This window comes from Lemur catta, chromosome 4 (genome assembly GCF_020740605.2).
Source record: "Lemur catta isolate mLemCat1 chromosome 4, mLemCat1.pri, whole genome shotgun sequence".
In the NCBI taxonomy this organism is placed as follows: Eukaryota; Metazoa; Chordata; class Mammalia; order Primates; family Lemuridae; genus Lemur; species Lemur catta.
In genome coordinates this window covers 87,085,718-87,106,081 of record NC_059131.1, presented here as the reverse complement: position 1 = coordinate 87,106,081, position 20,364 = coordinate 87,085,718, and the positions used below count along the sequence as shown (strand labels likewise).

Sequence of the window (20,364 nt, the reverse complement as noted above, 5' to 3'; positions counted from 1 at the left end):
CTAACTTTTTTTTTTTTTAACTTTTTCAATGAAGGAAACAGTAAATTGAATTATGCTCTGCCTCAAGCTCATTATCCTGTCATGGAGGAATAACAAGTCATTTTTTTTTTTTTTTGGTTTTGAGTTTTTTTTAATTTCAGAATATTACAAGGTACGAATGTTTTGGTCACATAAATTGCTTTTGTACCATTTGAGTCAAAGTCATAAATGTGCGCATCACCCAGATAGTGTGCATTGTACCCATTAGGTGTGAATTTGGCCATCCTCTCCTCCCCCTCCTCACCTGCTTGATTTCCAATGACTGTTATTTCTGTATGTGCACATAAGTGTTGCTCGATTAGTTCCAGTGTAATGGTGAGAACATGTAGTGTTTGTTTTTCCATTCTTGTGATACTTCAGCTTATTTGCAGCCACCTCCTTAGAATGGTATTGGTTTAGATTAAGGGTCTATAAGCTTTCTGTGAAGGGCAAGATAGTAAGTATTTTGGGGTTTGTGGGCTATATGGACTCTGTCCAACCCCTCAACTTTGTAGTGGCGTAACAGCAGCTATAAACAATATAGCTGCAGATTTGATCCACAGGTGGTAGTTTGCCAAGTCTTAGTTAAGATGACTGAAACAGAGAGAAGGGCTTATAGGCAAAAAAAAAAAACCAACACAAACAAATTTCTAAGCAATGTGTTTACCTGGCAATGCTAAACAGACCTATGTACAAAGAGGAGGAGGTTCAAGGTCAGAAGATGTCATTCAGGAAGGATAGAATTAAAGCGTTGATGGTAGACAGAGCCTAGATTGGAAGATAACCAAATGCTTTTTTGTGATTCAAGGCCAAGTCTGACAAGCACCACCTATTCCTGAGGTTCAGGCAATGAGATGTATCAGAAGAATGAGTATGAGCGTGTACCTGAAGAGAATCAAATTTCTCCAGGACAATTGTCAGTTGCAAAGCAAACCAAAAGCAAAATATTTCACTGTCTACATTTGTTAGGCTTCTGTTACTATGAATCCTGGGACTGAGCTAAGATCTTGCTATCTGGCCAGGACACAAGTATGCAGTTGTGCAAATCATTCCGCATGGAAGAGGCAATCGGTTATTTATCAAAAGGACAAATTCATCACTTCTGAACCCACAGGACCATGCCTGATTTGTTTCCCATTAACAAATGACTCCTTGCTATAAATCTGGCCAAGCTATCTATTTTCTATCTATCCATCCATCCATCCACTGATTTAACAAGTCCCTCTTATGATTACAAAATTTCATATCAAAGGGTCAGTGTTGGGGCCAGAGTCCCAGAAAAGGAGGTCAGAAGCTCTAGGGAGCAAGCCCAGCCTAAAACACTCACTAAACCTGCAAAAGGGTATCCTTGGAGCTTTGCCAGAATGAACAATGGCTTTCTTTGGGATTCTAACTGGACTTGGCAGGGACCACATGTTTAAGGTCTTCATATTCAAAGAGAGATCTTGGGCCTTGCTGGTCTTTGCCCCTTCTATGGTGTCCTGGGATTCCTCATGGTATCCTTCACTCCAACATCACCACAGCAAGAGAACAAACCAAATTGCAACCCTGCAGACAGGGTGCTGCAGATGTTGCAGATATTGCAGACATGTTGGTTGTGGCCTTTCTTTTCAGGCAAAGGGACTAGTCCAGTGGGAGCTTTGTTGCAGGTTTCACTCTACAGATAAAATTTTTCTTCAACATGAGAGGACACTGTGTTATTGTGCTCAGTTGCATTAAAGTACATTTGAGTGGAGTGTGTGTGTGTGTGTGTGTGTGTGTGTGAGTGTGTTTGTGTAGACTGGGGAAAAGGCATATATCTTGTAGCCTGGTTTATATTTATAATAAACAGAGGATGCTACCTGGAGTCAATGGATAGGGCTGTTCAAGATTCATCAACCTCCAGAAATTTCGTACAAAATTTGAAAGGCTGCATAGCCTTCACCAGATTCTCAAGGGGGTCTGAGACCTCAGGGAGAGCAAGAATCAGGGCTCCAAAAGGATTTGGCTAGCGACTGCTGGAACTCACTCCGCCAGCCTGCTTCCAGATTTCATTTCACAATGCCCCAGGCCTTTACTGTTGCCAAGATGCACTGGCCTGCTGCCGGGGAACACAGGCTCTTATCTGAGTTAGTTCTGCCACCTACAGCACACAGCCCAGCAGCGCCACCGCCTCCCAGCAGCAGAGAGGAAGCCTCATTTGCATACATGAATAAGGGGAGGGCTGCCTTTCCAGCCTGGGAACTCTCCACTGGAAGAAAAATGGCTTTGGGGATTCTTGATTAGCATTCAGAGATGCAAGCTCCTTTGGGGTGGGTTACAGTGATGGGAAGATATTTTTACATTAAAGGGAAAGAGATAAATTTTGAGGATTAGCACCTGAAGAAAAGTGTTGCCCAAAACCCAAAGAGAGGAAAGGCACGGTAAAAAAGAAAGAGATAATGAGCTCATGGATTCTCACAATAAATGTGACTCTCCCATTTCGTAGCATGTTCAATGCCGGTAGTCCTTTCCAGATCCAAATAGGTCATCTGTGCCATCTACCTTGTCATATAATGTGAAATACTTGCTTCAGAAGGATTTCCTGAGACACTAGAACTTTAAACACAGGGTAGGTTTTTTAATACGCTTAAAGCATTTGGAAGGGAGCAGAATATTCTTTCAGGGCAGAGATTGTTTTATTCTTATTTTTGTGTCCTTAGCACCTAAGCAGAATGCCTGACACTTTGGAGGAAGCTCAGTAAGTGCTTGTGGATTTGAAGTAATAGAAATGTGGTTTGTTTTGCAACCTGTGCTATGCTTGCTAGTATACAATCATGATATCTACAGATTGTTGAATTCATGCCTTAGATGCATTGTCTCAAATTCTCATAGCGATATACAAGATGAGTATTGTTTTTCAGGTAAAACTGAGACTCAGCATTATTAAGTAGCTCATCCAAGGATACACACCTAGTGACAGAATCAAAATCCATGCCTAGACCTTCTTAGCTTGTAAGCTCATCCTTTCTCCACTCCACCCTTGCATATTATTAATATATTCATTGTAAGTTCATTTACAATGAATGGGAAATGAACAAAATGGAAATAGTTTGAAAACTTATAGTTTTTTATTATTAAAAAATATTTCCCAATCCTTAGAATTTCTGTGGAAGCTTTTCTTAATATCCTTGCTTAATAACAGAATGGAAACATCTTTTTCTGATGCTGTCTGAATCCAGCAGTGGTTCTTCTTCAAGGGATAATCACTCTTAAATCTACCTGTACAGATGATTGTGGAATCTTTCACTCCATCTGGTCTTGTGAGCACCAGTGGCTTGGGGAGGTAGTGAGGTAGTCTGTAAGTTACACAAACTTTGATTTCCAGCAAGAAATTCTTAACAGAGGAATACACACATAGAGTCTTCACCATGTTGGAATATAGAGTTCCTTGTACAGTAATCTTGCCTCTTTCACAGGTTTTTCCTTATTGGCATTTTAGATTTCGAAAAGGACTCCAAAGCAAGCAAAAAGATGTAAGAAGATGCACAAGATTGAAGCTCCATCATAACTAATCCAAGTCTCATTACTTTACAGTCTGATTTACTGGGGTTGATTGGCTTTTTCTCTGTGGTGCACATATTACTTGTATTATTCAGGCTTTGAAATCTTGTTGTCTTCTAGAGAAACTACAAATGGAAGAAAATTATAGTTGGCCTTTAAATGGGGTTAGTGGTTTTAGCAAATTTAGGTCAATGATAGGTAAAAAGAACTGAAGAATCTTTCTAGGTGAAGGTGATCTTTATTATCATGCTTAGAATTGAGAAGGAGGGAAGAGAGCATGAGAAAGTGGGAGGAAGTGAGAAGAGGATGGGTTTAGAGCTGGAAACCACTGAGGATTTGTGCATGTCTTGCTGTCTCCATTATCTATTCTAACGCTCAGAATATGTAGGGCAGTGGACCTCGAACTCTAGTAGTGTTTATCAAAATTGCATTGTGGTATAGGGATGGAAAAGTTTGATATCTTTCCTCATCAGGGTCACTCCTATAACAAAGGACAGGTTAACAAGAGAAAAGTATACCATACTTATTTAATCAAAGTTTTACATAACATGGGAGTCTCCTGAATGAAGACCCAAAGATACAGGGAAAGCTACCCATTTTTATGTTTAGGTTCCATAAGGAATGGACAGTTGTGTAAAACCGTATTGGACAAAAAGAGTATGATGTAATGCAAATAGACTGAGTGGGGGAAACCCAGCAAGGCCTATCTATCTGTTCAGATTCTTCTTGGCCTCTCTGTGCAGCCTTCTTTCCTCCTGGGTTTGGGGCAGGACCCTTTCTGGAATGAGGATCTTATGACCTACTATCAAACAAGGTAGATCAGAGAATTTCTTTATGGTCAGCTCTTATGCAGAAAGGCAGGAGAAGGTTAGAGTACTATTTTTAGGTTTTATGGCTGGCTTTGAGGGAGAAGGGTACTGGTTTCTATGACCTACCTTGAGGAAGAGGGATTCTAGTTTCTACTAGCCTTGGGGGAGAATGAGGGGCGAGAGACAGAAGGGCAGGAGAAAGTCAGAGACAAACTGCCTCATAGAGAGGCCTTCACTTTTAGGTATCTTTTTTTGAGCCCTATTAGGGGTATGGATTTTAAAAATGCAGATTTGAGGCCCCACCTCCAGCCCCAGTGAAACAGGAGGGGCAGGGCCTGGAAGTCTGCATTTTGAACAGTCAGCTCATTTGGTTCTGATGGAAGTGTTCCTTAGACCACACTTTGGGAAACAGCAGCAAAGAAAGCTCCTCTAGTTTTCTTTGCATTTGAGCCAAACTTGAGAACCCAGAGACAAAAGGCACAGTCTCAGCATCAGAAGAGTTCATGGCCTGGTGGCAAAGGCAAACTTGGAGGCACACAAAGCAGGAATGGATAGAAAGGGGTGGGTGCTCTGGAAAACTGAAGAGAGGCACCCACTCAGCCTGCACATCTGGAAAAAAGGCTTAATCGAAGACATAACTATGTCTTTGAGGATGAGTGGGCATTTACAGGAAGAGGGGAGGGAAAATTCCAGGTAGAGGGAGCTCAATGGTCAAAAAGCAGTGTGGCCTCTAGGGACATGCTCAAGGTGAGGGACAGCATAAGGGAAGAGAGTCATCAGGAAGGTCGGCTGGGGAAGCTGAAGACCGCACATCTGTCTTTCATAGCAAAGTGATGCTTTCTCCCATGGGAAGGTGAATTGCCAATATTCACATCGCTGTAATTGCAACAGCAATTAATGTGTCATTCCAAATTGTGGTCTCTGTCCTCTTAGATACAGCACTCTCAATGCAGTGGTATTCTGATAAGCTTCCAACGGAAAAGAAACTCAGAAAAATCCAAGGCAATCCTAAATGGTTCTACCTTCTTGCTTCACTCATTTAATCTTTGTCATCAGATGTCCTGGACCAAAATAAGGCTGAAAAAGCTAACGAACGAGGGAACAAGGTGACTGTACAGAACCACAGGAAAGCCTGCTACACTGAGTGAATGTTAACACGTTATTTACAGTGTCATCACGTGTAAAATACAAATGAGTGTAGGAATAAAAATAAAATAGCCTCCATCATCTGCGTTTCTAAGAATTAGGATCAAAAAGTATCTGTAGTTACCACTCTGTTCTCCAAAGTTTAAAATATGAATCTCACTGCCAAGTAATCTGCATAAACTAGCATTGTAACTGATAGTGTGTGGTTATACAAGCAAGAATAACAGCCAGAAACCAGTTAGAAATCAGAGCATGCCGAAGGAACAGAGCTTTTTTCTTTAACCAGAGTCATTTGAATTCAGTATAGAGCTACATGTATCGACCCCATAGTCTGTACAGAAAGTGTGTGTGTGAGTGTGCGAGTATGTGTGAGAATCACATTCAGCTGTAATATCACATTATAAATGATACTAAATTAAGTGGGTATAATCACTGGGTGGTAATATTAAGTTGGTAATATTTCTTTTCCCTCACACTTATATAAAGAAAATCAAAATGAGGGGAAAAAAGAAAAATGTCCTTAAGCTATCTAATTGATTCCAGCTGTTAACATCATTTATTGTAATTAATATTACCAAGTAGCAAAACACCGATGTCTTTGAACTCCTTGCAGTTGTGTGTAATACTGGAGCCAATGCAGGAACTGATGTCAAGACATAAAACTTACAACCTCAGTCCCCGAGACTGCCTGAAGACCTGCTTGTTTCAGAAGTGGCAGAGGATGGTGGCACCGCCAGGTATGCCCTCATTCTTCACTCTCTTTCTAAACACATTTTCAGAGGCTTGTTCTGGGGTTGAGGCGATGTGAAAAGCAAGCAGGTGATCACAAATTTATCAGAAAAGTACTTTCTTGGGGATATTCCAATTCTTGATTTTAGACCTAAAAACATTGAAATCATGATGGGCAAACATCCTTAAGAATTATCTATAGTCCCCTCTCTTGCCTGAAACCCAGAGAAGTAAAATGATTTGTTCAAGGTCATCAAGAAGGTCATTGGCAAAGTCAAGATCAGAGCCAGGGTTTCTCATCTCCCAATCCAGTGGTTCTTCCATTGAACCAGACTGCTGGCTTCTCATGGCCTAATGTTTCTTGTTTTTAAGAATGATAGAAATTATGGAAAGGAATGAAGAAAGAGAGGAGGGGAAGGAAGGAAAGAAGGAGGAAGAAAGAAAGAATGGAAGGAAAGAAGGAAAAAAGGAAGGAAAGAAGGATAAAGTGTGCTCTGTTTTTTAAGATATATTATATTAAAAGGTACTCTGATCATGAACAGAATACATAAAAGATTCCATTTCCCTCACTTCCCTAGAATGCAGTTTAGATACTGTAGTCTCCTGCTGGGGTTCTGAAATTACTGCTTCAAGTCATCATTAATTGTCTTTCTATCTCATACATTTTTGCTCCCAGGCATGTATCGAGGCTCATTGATCATAAAAGCAAAATGTATCCATTTGCTAAAAATTATTTTTATAAAGAGTAATTATTAATATGAGGCACATAGCTTTCTGAATCACAAAATATAATGGTCACCTTCAGCTGGTAATTGGCCAGGGGTTTTATATAAAATGAATATAGTAGATTTAACAAAGGACATATAGAAAGCCAAGAAAATAAGTGTTATTTTATATAGAATAGTTGCATCCCCATCTTAAGGGAATTTTAAGCTTTTAGAATATGATTTTTCAAATGTATTAAATGTGCTTAAATTGGCTTTATTTTCTCTTTCAATATTAATAAGACTTTATGGAAAAAACACTGCATTCACTTACAAATGCTTTGAGCACCTATATTTTCCAATATATAATATAACTCATATATTATTCATTCATTCATTTGACAATCATTTATTGAGCTTCTGCTAGATGCCAGGCATGACTCTAGCCACTGGGGGTATAACACTGAATGAAACTGTTAAAAATATTGAATCTGCACAAGAACTTTGTGAGATATTTATTGTTATCCCCATTTTATATACTGAGGCCTGAGACTTAAAGTAGTAACTTGCCACAATCCCTCCCATAGCTAACAAATGAAGGAGGACTGTGCCAGGAAATTTTCTTTATGCCTCCAAAGTCCATGATTTTACTACCACAGCCATATGGACCCAATGGGAGTCATACAGAGTATGCATTTTAGGTACATTTACCCCAAATTTTATGAACAAAGCACAGGTATAAAAAAAAGAGAGTAGATTTACATTCTTAAGGTCAAAGGAAGAAGATCCTTATCTATAGTAGAACTGGATATCTGCTTGACTTTAGAATGTCCTGCTTAAGTCTTCTTCCAACTCCATGAACTAGAACAATTCTATTTCCTGCTTCCATCATCCTCAGAACAAGCACCCATAACTTTATGGAAAGAGATAATAGATTCTTTGATAAGAATCTTTGAGCATAAGGGACAAAATATTTATTAAAGAAAAAAATGGTAGATAAATAGAAACATAATTCCCATCTTCCTTATCCAAAGTCAGGGATAAAATAGTGGACTAAGTGGTCTTTGAAATGAGCCTTGAAGGAGTATCCTCCCCCTTGTCCATCAGAAGCAGCACAGATGTTTTAAAAAAATATTACAAGGCCTTCTTACTTAGTGCCAGTATAGCCCTGCCTAGCTTACCTGCTTTCCATCAGAATTGGGTCTAAAATAGGGTTAACAAAAGAGATTCTCTTACTCCCTATTTCCAAATTATTCAGTAACTTCTGGGAGAAGGTTTCTGAAGCTTTCTCATTTACAAAACAAAGATTATAATAATAGTACCTAAATAATAGGATTATTATGAATATAAAATAGTTAATGCATAGGAAACAATAAGAATAGTGCCTGCATAGCATAGTGCTCTATACATAATACATAGAAAAACAGAGAAAGAAAGTATATCCCTCTTACCACGCATGGGCCCTTATGTTTCCATCAATATGTTGCTCCATCCTTCAGGTCTAAAATGTTTTTCTCTATTTCTGAATAGAGAAATATCTTCCATTCAGCAATATGCTGACTATACCATACTAAGACAATTTTTTCCAGAAATTTTGACATTATTAGCATTCATTAAACACCAGTGTCCAAACCATGGGTATTGCTACTGAACTTGAACATCACTAAGCTCCACATCCACAGCTGATAGAACTGGTATATTACTTGAGGATCCTATCAAGGTCTAATAGAGGTAGGCTGCAATATGACATTTAGCCAGTAGGTGCTGCTGTTGCACACTGGCTCACTAATTCAGCTGTCTAAAGTTTATACTTCTCTCATACCTTGGAGGTACCCTAGGGATCTCAGGAGTTTCCCGTTTGTTACAAAGAGAAGGTAGTTCAGGGGGAAAAACTCATCCCAAATTTTCTAATGGTAATAATATTTTAAATTCAATTATGAAAATGGTACTTGTAGTTCACCTCTAAAATATATTTTAAACATCAAATACATAATTAGAAAGAACAATTAAATAAAAATTATTTTATCTACAAAGAAAAGAGTTTCACACATTTTGTGCCAAAAATAAATCAATAACTTTCTCTTTTTATTTTTCGTAAGGTTACAAGAAATGGAAAAATTGTAAATAGTCTCCTCTTGAATTCACAAAACTCAGCTCCGTTGGAGGGACAGTATTCTGATGATCGCCCCAATGCTCTTGCCCTGGGACTGATCCCTCTCGCGACACATTACCGTGGGTCCCTATATTTCCATTAGGGTGTTACCCCATCCTTCCCTTTTCTGTATTGCAGCAGAACCCACAAGGCAACCGACAACCAAACGGAGAAAAAGAAAAAATTCCACCAGCAGCACATCCAACAGCAGCGCTGGCAACAACGCAAACAGCACCGGCAGCAAGAAGAAGACCGCGGCCGCAAACCTGAGTCTGTCCAGTCAGGTACCTGTAAGTCTCGCTTTCCTTTTAGGCCTGAAATCCTGCCTTTGCCTGCTTCCTACTCAAGGGACCCAAATTAAACTCTCTTTTGGCTGGAAAAAAAAAATGGGGGTAGGTTGGAGGTGGGGGAGGGATGAAAGGCAGGAACAGAGGTTGGGATGGGAGGGAAATCTCTGCCTTGGAAACCTTCCCCTGCAAACTGGGAATTAGAAAGGAATATTAAGAGTTGTGCTGCAATGGGACCTGAATTAAAAAGCCATCAGAGTCACAGACAGGAGATATGTCACTTAAGGTTTAATTAAAATATCACTTAGCAGTGTGCCTGGTGGCCCTCTCAGCACCATCATCGGAGGCCCCGTGCTCCCCTGGAAACTAGCTCCTGGCGCTCAGTCTCCATATTGTAATTTGACTGGGTCTTCCCAACATGGGCATCCCCTGTTAGTTTAAAACTCAGGTAATTAACTTGTAACCACTAAAAACACAGCTCCATGGAGCTCTTGCTTTACCCATCTCATTAGCTCAGGGGAGGAGCAGCCCCTGATTTGGTCTCAACTCTTTTGATCCATTAACCCTTTTCTTTCATTTCTGGGTCTTGACAAAGGCCGTTTGAAAGAGGCTTGTTTGCACGCCACAGTTGACAGCTGAGGGCAGTCCCCGAATAGTGAAAACCATGCAGGAACTTTCTTCATCTCCTATTAATTCTTCTCCACCTCTGTCCCTTCTGCTGAACCCCTTCCTGTCCCCTGACTCCCCGGCACGGTGTTTGACTGTCACCTTTAAACCTCCACTGTTCCTTCTCTGCTGCCCTTGTCACCTCACCCTGTCACCAGGTGTTTGACTATCATTCGAATCCTAACATTTCCTTGGCACTTCATGGATACCCTCTAGATGCTGTGTTTCCAGAAGTTGCCCTATTTCTCATCACATCCCTCAGCCAGTACAATTTTACATTTTCAGTCGTTCTCACTTTTTTCCCCTCTTGATCTGTCATCCTCACCCTTCTTGCTCTGGTCCTGTTCTATCGCTTCCAGGTAGGAGTCGATCTTTACACAGCAATTCCCACTTACTTCCAAATGTGCCTTTCCAATCTGCCCTCACTCACTTGTACCCACTTTCCATGCGTCAGCCCTCTTGGGCCCAAACCAGCCCATCAGTACCCTGAGAATTCCCTGAGCCACTGGGTCTCCCATCTCCCATTTCCCACAGGCAGGGGCATTTCCATTCCATTGCACTGGAAAGATAGGGTCGTGGAGAGACTGGCCAGCCTGCTGTGGAACTTGTCATTTTAACCATAAGGCCATTAGGAATCCTAGTCCTCAAATAATGGAAATAGTTTCCCGATAGTCTTCTATTTTCTGAACTAGGCTTTATACCTGTCACCACTAAGGGTGAAGGGGGAAAATGAAAGAAGAAAAACTGAGTCTCTTTATGAATGTACCAAGTTATGCCCACTCCTGGTGAAACTGGAAAATGCATGGAGAAAATGTCCTGATGTAAATAAATCAACTGAAAAGGTGTACACAAGTAGCCCATTTATCCATCCAATCCTGGAGTTTAAGACACTAACGTTTGTTAGTTTCCTTTAACAAATGAGGAAAGTGCATTTCAAAGAATTCTGGAACTGTGACATAGCTATGTAAAGGTACAGTAGCTGCAAGAATACAGACAAGTTCCACAAATGATTTCTGAGCTCCTAATATGTGCCCTACACTATAGCAGGTACTAGAAGTACCAAGATTAAAAATAAATAAAAATAAAAAAAGAGACCTGGGCCCTGTCATTAAAGAGCTCACTGTCTAATCTAGGGATGGCAAAGAGGTTTGCTCTCCCCTGCCAGCACACAGAGCACAGTATCAAGGAGGATTCTAGGGCATAGATTGGGTTTGATGGTTCATCCATTAGTGATGTCTGCCACAGGTGTAGAATTTGAGAGTAGCAGCCCATATGTTGTTTATTTTGACATACTAGTCAGAATCACTTCAGTTTTAAAGAGCACATAGCTTTTTCTACTCCATTATGCTCCTGTCCTCCAAACCAACAACTGCTTTTTGGTAGAGGATACCTGTGTCCAGAGGGTTTTTAATGAGATGAGACCCTTTGGACTTTGTGTAAGCAAGGCACCCTTAGAAAGGGGAAATTGAGTTTCAGCATTATCTCCACTCTATGCAGTTAAAGATGTTTTAGTTCAGCAAAACTTTCAGATGGCCAAGAGAGGTAGGGAAGACAACCAGGTTAGGACAATATGAGAATTCCTATGTGTCCTCTAGTTGAATGGATGTAAAATGATAAGCCTTGGATGCTTGTGGGGACCACATCTTTTAACTCTGTCTGCTGAATTATCAACACTATCTTATTGGCTAAATAGAAATACTGTCTGCAGGCATCCGCTGCCTGGTCCAAAGGCGTGTGCCAATGCAACCACATCTGTGGTCTGTATAGCTGCTGTGGCAGAGATGTGTATGTCTGGCGAGGACTAGGGTTTAATCCTTGGATTCTGCTTCTCACTCCATGAGCAGGGGCTAGGAGCGATCCCGAACTGCAGCCTCAACCCTGGGAGGGATGGAGACCTGTGTCATTCAACAGCAGTGACCCCTTCTGGCCAATTTAAGGAGAAGCATTGAGGGGCCCTGAAAGGAGTCACTTCCAGTCCTCCTCAGAGGTTGGTGGTCCTTGCACGGGGGATTAGTGAGAAGATGTGAAATGGGAAAGAGCTGGTGGCACCTCCAGGCTTCCAGCCAAGGAGCAGAAGTTGGCCTTGTGGGGAGACGAGGGCACATGGGTCACCCTTGGGTGGATCACTGTTGCCTCCCGTGGGACACACAGGATAGAGATGGGAAGAAAATGCACTCTCACTGACAATGTTGGGGGGATTTTTAAAGATGTGGGGGCGGGGGAATGCTGCTAACACCCCCTACTTAGAGGCATCCCAGAGTGTGCATTGTGTCTCCATTTATTTTGTGTGACGATAACCAATGAAGACAGCCAGAGAATCACTAGCCTAGCCTAGAGGTTTAGAAGAACCAAGCAGAACATGTGCATAATTTTGTAAATGGCCTCAAGTGTCTATGAGCATCTGAAGCCCTTAGCTTGCCATCTATTGATTACGCTCACAAGTGCGCGCACACACACACACACACAAAATTGCATATTGGCTAAGCCTATTTTTTATAATCAGTAAAGCAAATGTGGCATCCCTCTGAAATTTAGGCTGCTTAAAAACACCTATGCCTGTGCTTGGGCATCTTTTCCAGCTGTTTCTAGAACAAAGATTCCCCAAACATAGTAGAAATCTGTTTCAGCTTCATTTGAAGTGATGCAAGCCACCATTTTCATAGTACTTTTTCTAATACAATGAATGCATCTGGAGTGTTGGGAACTTTCTTTCTAATATCATGCTTAAGTTGGCTGCTTCTTATTTTCCTCCTCCTCATACTGTCCCATCCTCTGTCAATGACCTTGGAGCCACAGGACTAATGCAGACCCACGTGGTTAGTCCTAGCATCTTTCTCCTGCCCCGAGACACCTTTACGCATGTGTTTTCCAAGCCCTTCCAAGTGTGCTGTACACACGTCATGAAATGAGATTAACCCTCATGTCATGCTCTGGCCAATCTTGCCCTATTCTTTCCACCTGCCTTTGTTCCTAATCATAAGTGCAGTCTCCTAATTGCCTGTAGCTAAGTGGCCCTTTTTTTCATCCTGAACACCCCCGATGGGTCATACAGCAGCTGCCTGGCTAACGGAATAACGTTCGTGTCTCTGCGGTGGCCACATTCCATCTAAAACCCTGTCGTCGTTCTTGCCTGTCAGAAGGACTGTGTCTATTTTGCATCTCACCTTAAAAGTCCTCATGAGTCTCCTTCCATGTCACTGTCATTTCTGGTTCTTCTTTGCATAATAAATACGCTCTCAGAAGCACACATCTGAATATCCGCCGGCACCTCTATTGCTGGGTTTACCAAGTTCACATTTTAGGCATTTATTCCATCTGGGACATTTCTCTTTAAAATCATTTTTATCCATTCACATGAGTGATCAGTCAGAAAACATAGCTTGGAAATCTATTGACCATCTCCCCTAACTCAAAGGGGTGGGGAGGGGGCATAAATAAATAAATAAATAAATAAATAAAGCAAGGTTTTCCATTCCAAAATACACCAGGCAGTAATTAAGGGATTTGTTTAATGGGCCCCTTCGAAATTCTAGAAGGGATTTGTACATCCCACTGGCCCTTCTCCTGACCACAGGCAGTGTTCTATTAAGCTGCCCCAGGAAAGCCTCCTCTGGGCAAAGCTTTAGTGGAAAGAATTCCTGCCCAGTTGTCAAAGTGTTTGATTAGCTTAGCCTCCCTCCCAGGAGTCAAGCCCACCCTCTCCTCTCCCAGAGCATCAGGCCCAGCCCTGCTTTCTCAGGCTTCAGTGGAGGCTGATAGCAGTTGGTTGATTTCCTGAAGTTACTGCACTTTTAAGTAGAGTATTGCTCGTAGCCTGCCCAAAAGGATCTACCTGACAAGCGTCCTGTCCCATGTCGAGGTCACCCCTCAACTTGCCATGGTCCCCTCTGAACACAGAGCCTGGAGCTGTGCCCTGTGCCCGCATCTTTCTCCCCGTGCCTGTGCCTGTCCAGCTGTGTCCTCCCTGGTGTCCCAAGCTATAGTAGGTGGCTTACTCGTTTGCATGGAAGGACAATTTGTACTTAAAGGAGTGATTAGATGGATTCTTCTCACACACTCCATCTCTGATGACTACCAGCTTCATCAATGTAATTATAATTAGCGCTCTTCATCTTCCTTTTATGGCACCAGCTGGACAGACTGGTTCTCTTTACTGCCCAGATGGGTGGCAGGGTTGCCAGTGTGGGGATAGGTGACAGGCACCATGAAATAACAGATGGTAAATTCAGGGCTTGTTGGCAATCAGCAGGTTTTTGCTAATGACTTAATTAGCTATGCAAATTGTCAAATCAGTGTGAACATTGTTTTTATCGGAAAACTTTACCTAAATTAATTACCATAATTAAGTAGCAGAATGTCAAGGATATTGGCTGCATAAAAGGGCCTGGCTGAGTAGAGAAAGAGAGATTCTGTCTTCAATTAAAATATAGACCATCCTTGGGACAGAGAAAATACCATTTGGAATGAGTCTTGTGAATATCGCAGAATTACACCTTACCGTGTCTCTGGTCGCTGCTAGTTTCCAAAGCCACTCACAGGCCCTAAATAAAAGTGGTGGATTTTTGGAGGTATTGAAAAGCACACAGCTGAAGGTTCCACTGCCCTCTCAAAAGTCCCCAATGTTGGCAAGTTGAAAGCGTGGATTTTTTTAATTTTGAAAAATCCATTTTTTTATTTCTGCAGATTGCTAGCATTGCTCGTTCTCCGGTGTCAGGCTGCGCTCTAAGGACATAAACTCGCGTGGTTGTTACACGTCAGGAGGCGATGTTTATTTCCTGTAGAAATCAAATATGCATCTCGGCCCCCGACACTGAGACTTGACCCCGTTGTACAGCACACGCGTGTGTCTGTCCTAGGTTCCCCAGCTCCTCCCACTGTTGTTTTAAGCTGAGCTTCTCTCTCCCAAGGTTTCCCTGTAATAATGTCAGCTGCTGTTCACAGGATGTGATGGTGGTAGGAGAGCCAACTCTGATGGGAGGTGAGTTTGGGGACGAGGACGAAAGGCTAATCACTAGATTAGAAAACACGCAATATGATGCGGCCAACGGCATGGACGACGAGGAGGACTTCAACAATTCACCCGCCCTGGGGAACAACAGCCCGTGGAACAGTAAACCTCCCGCCACTCAAGAGACCAAATCAGAAAACCTCCCCCCCCAGACTTCCCAGTAAGACCACCCGCACCAGATCCACTGTCAGTAGGGGGCACCGTTACAAGTGCAGATCTTTACTTACAGGAGAGGAAAAGAGGAGAAATAAAAACTTTTCCATGCAAATATCTATTTCTAAACCACAATGATCTGATTTTTCTTTCTTTTTTTTTTTCTAATTGCGAGGATTATTCCAAATAAGCTTCCATGACCCTTCCGTGGAAGCCTTCACAGGTCGTACAGATACTGGCACTGATCGTAATTAAAACGAGAGAAAACGCTAGCGCATCTCCTGGCACAGTCTTAACAACGTGTTTGTGTTGAATTTCCTTTTTACGCATCAAACAAAGGCCATATTGTCCATAAATACTCAGTGCTCAGGATCTCATTAATATGCCGAACCTAACTACAAATGACTTTTTAATATTGTAAAATATTTTCTGCTTTTTGACTTGCATCTGAGAGTTTCTTGTTTCAGTAAAAAAAGAAAAGAAAAAAAAGCAGCTTTGGAACGTAATTTAAATGTACCTTTATTTTTTTTCCTTCACATTATTTCTTTCACTGGGCAGCAGCTGAGGGGACCCAGCGAGCTAATTTGTGGTGGAGCTGTTGGCAATTGGCTTGCGTATGAGTTGGCTCAATTTAGCCCTAGTACTGAAACAAGAAACGTCTTTTTGTCATCAAAGACGCCAGGGCAGATTTGTATGTAAAGAAAGACAATTGGACCCTTGAGAATTTATGCATTTGTAGAGTTGCTGTTGATCCAAATATTTTCAAGCCATGTAATCCATTAATTTTGTGGGCAGTTGAATAAATCTGAAACTTTTTTGTGTTTTTCATTGTATCTGAGTTGGCCATCCTTTCTTTTCATAGTATATCTCTTGTATGATATTTTGTAAAGCCCTCACCTGGTTCTCTTATGGGGACTTTTCTTTTTTGGGCACCTCCAGTGTATTTCTGTGAAACTTTATAAGAGAACTAATTTTTCCATCTGCATATTAATATGTTCCTCCACACATGTAAAGACACAGTGGCTCCGTGTGTTAAAAACAGCTGTATTTTATGTATGCTTTACTGATAAGTGTGCCAATAATAAATTGTGTTAATGACCAAAGCAAGTGAATCTGGCTTATTTGTTTTGAGATCGTGTGTAGCAGGCTGCCCACAATCATAAGTATTGAGTTTAGATTTATGGTCCAGACTCCAGATGGGGTAGAATCATAAAACCTGTGTGAAGCAGGTTCACTGTGCACTGATTACCAACTTGTCTGAGTCTGGTGAGACAGAGCATATTCCTGTGCATAAGTTACATTAAGTGGGTTTATTACTTATTACAGATAAACAGCAAGGGACAACAGAAGCCTGGGATTCATTTCCTGAAGTCAATGGGTGTGCCTTATTTGCAATGCAGCTAAGGGACCCTGGGAACCAACCTGCCCTGGGTTTATACCCTGGAGTCATGTGACACGCTGCGCTAAAGCAGTGAAGGGCATCCTGTTTCTGGGGGTGGGGGTGGGGACACAGCTCAGGCTATATCAGTCAGTCACCTCTTATCTCAGGATGTTTCATTCCCAGCCCATGCCACGCCACAGTTACTCTTGAGAACTACAAGTGAGAAAGGGGAGAAGTGGGTGGATCCAAGGCCATCGGAGAACTGTCCTGCAACATTATGCCATCTTTTATGAAGTATGGTTTCTTTCCTTGTTCACTGTAGTCTCTTGAGCAGACCCAGGAGCACCCTCTCTGTGCTGAGCACTGTGTCAGCTGAGGATATACAAGGGAAAGGATGGGCGGACTGGATGGTGTTCCTGGAGCTGGTAGTCAAATGGGAAGCAGTAGTTTCTGCTCACTGAGTGCTTCCTCCACACTGGAGAACTCTACTCAAGGTTCATAGATGTTATTTCAATTAATCCTTACAATAAGTCCATAGACTAAGAATTATATTCCCATTTTTAAACATCAATGTCTCCCTTGACTATTTTTCTATAGAGTATAGACAGTTCACTGGATCTTTTATGTTTATAGAGCATTCCTCATCTTTTTTTTTACATTGAGCCAATGAGGAAGATAAGAGAAGAAATCCGTTGTCATTCATTGTTTGTTAAGTGCTAGGCAATTTTACAATAATTAATCATCTCAGTGAATTCTGGAAAGGAGGGTTTGAACGAGTGAATCTGAGGGAGGGTAAGTGCCTCAGGTTGAGATCCCCAGAAGCAGAGCTTGAGATGGGGATTTGGGGACTTGAGGTTTATTAATGGAATATTCTACAGAAAATTTTTAAAAAGTCTTTAAGAGGGTGGGGGAAGCAGAAAAAGCCAAGAAAAGCTGTGGCCTCAGTAATCTATCTCTTGGGCCTGATGGGAGAGGGGTTTGGAACATGGACTTCACTGGAGAGTTGTCCCCTCTTGCGCTAGAGGCCAGTGCTTTGTGCACCTGGCTCAGTGCCCCATTGTCTGGGGAACATCGCCAGGGTGTGGGAGGGGTCCTAACCTTTAGAGCTTGATGGCCCCATCAGCTGAGGGCAGTTCTGCAGAGAAGAGGCCAACTCAATGGCAACAGTCACAGCAACCTGGAATGGGTGTTCTGGCTTCATAAAGGACATCTGGGCAGGCACAAAGGGTCTACTCCATTAAGTGAGTTGCGCCTGGTGTCATACATCAGAAGTGACACAGCTGGGATTGGAATATGGACCTCTCTTGACTGAAAAGCCTGTGTTTTGTTTTTCCTAGAACAGCACATCGCCTCCCTACAACATTAGCACTCTGAGGGAAGTGTGGAGTGCAATGGTAACAGAACCAAAGGAAAGACAGGGAAATATTTTAATAGCTACTTTATTGTTTTCCCACTGTGTATTGCTAAGAGAACGTCCAGCTTATCCCTCACCTAACCTCACCATTTTAGATTTTCTTTTATCAATTCCTTGAAGTCACCCATATATGCAATCTGTCTTAGTCTGTTTTTTCTATTGCTATAATAGAATACCACAGACTGGGCAATTTATAAAGAAAATAAATTTATTTAGCTCACAGTTCTGGAGGCTGGGAAGTCCAAGAGCATGGTTCTGGCATCTAGGCAGGGTCTTCTTGCTGCGTTGTAACATGGTGGAGGGCAACACATGTCAAAAGGGCTAGTGTGTGCCAGTTCAGGTCTCTCCTCCTCTTCTTATAAAGCCACCAGTACCATCGTGGGCGGTAGGCCTCACCCTTATGACCTTATCTAATCCTATTTATTTTCCAGTGGCCCTACCTCCAAATACCATCAATATATCATTTTGGAGATTAAGTTTTCAACACATAAAATTTGGTGGACACATTCAAACTACAGCATAACCATTACAGATGATGCCAAAAGCAATTTATTTAACACTTGTTCCAGTTATCTCTTGTTGTGTAGCATAACAATCTAAAACTCATTGACATAAAAGAGCAATTTAGTATTATTATTACTTACCCTTCTGAGAGCTCACTGGTCTCTGCCAGGTAGTTCACACCTTAAAGTGTCAGATGCCAGCTAGTGCCACAGTCATCAGAGGCTTGACTAGGCTGGACACCCCATTGGTGCACTCACCGTGTTGGCTATTGGGTAGCAGCTGAGCCAGTGCTGTTGACTGCAGTGTACTTACATAGCCTCTCTGTGGGGTTCTCCCAGAATAATGGCTGGGTTCTAAGAGGGAGTGTCCCAAAAGCCAGCATCCCAAGACAAAGGGAAGAAAAATTGCCATTAGCTAGAACTGACACTGAGTCACTTCTGCATGCCAGCCATCAAAGCAGTCACAAGCCAGCCCAGATTCAAAGCACTGAGTGATAGACTCCATTTGTGGGTAAGTGGCATGTGCATCCCAGCAGGGGAGGACTCAATGGCATCTATCTTTGGAAAAAAACATGTACAATATCCAAGGCAATTTACAACCTGGCCTTGGCTTACCTTCCAGCTTTATCTTTAGTCCTCCCCACCTGTACCTGATTCACTGTCTACCCTAGACGCCTCCCTGTTTTCTGAATACACCAAATGTTCATGCCTTGTGTGTCTTTGCATACACTTTTCCCTCTTAGAATGCTCTCTTCCACCTTCTAACATAACCAAAGCTTTTTATCTTAAAATCTCTGTTTGATTCTCACCCCCTCTGAGAGGTCTCCTCAGCTCTGGTTGGGATTGACTGTCCCTTCTGGAATCCAAGAGCATTTGGTTCTTCTACCTCAGTACTTTCTTTGCAAGTTTGTTTTGTTGTTAAATATCACTTTCTGTCTCAGTAGACTGAGACGCTTAATCATTTCAGTCTGTATCCTTAATATATAACCTCTATTATATATGTTTGTGGGACAGATATAGTCAAAACTCCCAAGCAAGAAATCAGGAAACCGCTGTTTACTGTATGTTGCCCTATTAAGGTTCAAACAGTCTGTAATTCTATAGCACGTTAGGGGTGATGTTTATCCATGTAGGTATATAAGAAGGCAAGAGGTAGGCAGAGATGGGTGTGTTCAAGTTTCTCAGAGGTCACCTTAGCATAACGCAAACATTTTGCAAGACAGTGGGCCAAGCCTTCCTTCTGTTAGAGAAATCCCATGAGATTTGTCAGGCCCAGAATAATCCCAAGGGTAGCTGTCTATCAAGTGCATATTAGATGTCAGTCACTTGCCAGACACGCTTTGATGGTCTCAAACTGGGAACCCAAGGGTGGTGCATCAGTTGGATTTTGCTTTTTGATTTGTAATAATTTATGACAACCATCATTTTCTTTTTCTCATTCATGGAGCTGTGGGTAAGCTTGGGCAACTCAACTTTGGGTCAGCACCTCATGTCTCTTTCTGGGACAGTGGCTCTCCAGGGCATGCTCTTCTCCTGGCAGATGGCAGAAGCGAAAGAATCTGGGCCAAGTCTCTCACACAAGCACACACACACACACGCACATGCACACGCATACATATGTGCACACAAACGCACACACTCATGCTGCAACTATTGGCCAAAGCAAGCCTCAAGGACAAGCACCACATCATTGGGGTAGGAAAATATACTCTCTCCTGCAAAGCCCCGTGACAAAGTGTAGGAGTAAACATTTGGCAATACAATCTACCGCTGATGGCCTGCACTACATTGCCTGAACATTTTCTTATTATTTGCCAACACTTAAAAACTGATGAATTTCCTATAAATATTAAAATTTCTTACTTCTCTTTA

At 42.0% G+C, this 20,364-nt stretch overlaps 1 protein-coding gene across 9 annotated transcripts in view; it reads left to right on the top strand.

Moving 5' to 3' along the window:
* The window catches only part of LDB2 (LIM domain binding 2), a 365,026-nt gene extending 348,729 nt beyond the window's left edge, over positions 1-16,297 (top strand). Inside the window, exons 6-9 of one of the 9 annotated variants that reach the window (XM_045550425.1) lie at positions 6,109-6,232; positions 9,222-9,370; positions 11,878-12,020; positions 14,975-15,058. In XM_045550425.1, the coding sequence (XP_045406381.1) occupies positions 6,109-6,232; positions 9,222-9,370; positions 11,878-11,982 (378 nt within the window). In that variant the 3' untranslated portion in view covers positions 11,983-12,020; positions 14,975-15,058. Of the gene's footprint in view, positions 1-6,108; positions 6,233-9,218; positions 9,371-11,874; positions 12,021-14,716 lie in introns of all 9 variants that reach the window. The other 8 variants (XM_045550426.1, XM_045550424.1, XM_045550422.1 and 5 more) reach the window with 8 other exon arrangements.
* Positions 16,298-20,364: the final 4,067 nt, after the last annotated feature.